This window comes from Penaeus monodon, chromosome 34 (assembly GCF_015228065.2).
Source record: "Penaeus monodon isolate SGIC_2016 chromosome 34, NSTDA_Pmon_1, whole genome shotgun sequence".
In the NCBI taxonomy this organism is placed as follows: Eukaryota; Metazoa; Arthropoda; class Malacostraca; order Decapoda; family Penaeidae; genus Penaeus; species Penaeus monodon.
The window spans coordinates 12,329,392-12,330,373 of record NC_051419.1 but is presented as its reverse complement, the minus strand read 5'-3'; the positions used below and the strand labels follow the sequence as shown (position 1 = coordinate 12,330,373).

Genomic DNA, 982 nt, shown 5'->3' with positions numbered 1-982 from the left:
TAAAAGCCACAACTTGCTCCCCATCTGCAACCCAGATTGAGCGAAGGAGAGAGAACCTGCGTCCGGTCCAGCCAAAGCCTCCACAAGGGTTCAAGGACTACCTAATGAACAGATGCTCGTATGTGCTAGCAGGGAATGCTTCATCAAGGCTATCTGTACCTGTGATCTCCCCTCCAGCATCCCTGTGCCAGTTACTGAAGGACCTCTTTAATGATCAGGAGAAGGAGCGGTATAGGCTAAGATTACAGGTGTGATTCGAGTCCCTTTTTGGTGGAAATAGTAGTATTGACATGTTAGAAGAAACAAGGAATGACATCAATTCTTACATGTAATGTAAATAATCCTCTAGCACAGGGTGAGGAAGACTTTGTCAAACTATACTTTATTCTATTTTATTTAAAGTAAAAGATGATTATTTTTTGGTAGCATCCTACATAATGAGCTCAACACAATATAGAATAATCACCTTTTGCCTCAATATCTTATGAAACTTTCCTCCCACAGCATCTCATAGAGAAAGAAAAACTAGTGTTAAGTGTTGAGCAGGAGATTTTGCGTGTTCATGGGAGAGCAGCAAGAGCCTTAGCCAATCAAGCCCTTCCGTTCTCAGTTTGTACGTTTTTGAAAGATGAGGAGGTTAGTTTTTATATTTTTGTTAAGACTCGTTTCTAATTGTGTTTTTCTATTAGTGTGTAATGAACTTCAATTTGTAAAAATGTAAGTGAAAGCACTCTTTGTTCATTCATTATCTTTTGGACTGCTAGTAGACTTAGATTTGTTATGTATCTAAAAATTTTCTCCTGTAAGTGATTAGGTACAAATGTTGATTTCAGGTTTACAACATAATTTCCCCTGAGCAAGAAAAGGATGGTAATGCTCGCTCTAGGTATAATGGCCGACTCTTTCTTTCATGGCTACAAGATGTAGACGATAAGTGGGATAAAATTAAGGTAAGAAGCATTCTTTGTCTGTGAATCCTGAT

At 38.4% G+C, this 982-nt stretch overlaps 1 protein-coding gene across 1 annotated transcript in view; it reads left to right on the top strand.

The window, feature by feature from the left end:
• LOC119594592 (ankyrin repeat domain-containing protein 11-like) overlaps positions 1-982 on the top strand; it is a gene marked incomplete in the record, with an annotated part of 34,234 nt that overhangs the window by 32,161 nt on the left and 1,091 nt on the right. Inside the window, 3 exon segments of the mRNA XM_037943633.1 lie at positions 36-248; positions 505-636; positions 834-950. Of these exon segments, the coding sequence (XP_037799561.1) occupies positions 36-248; positions 505-636; positions 834-950 (462 nt within the window).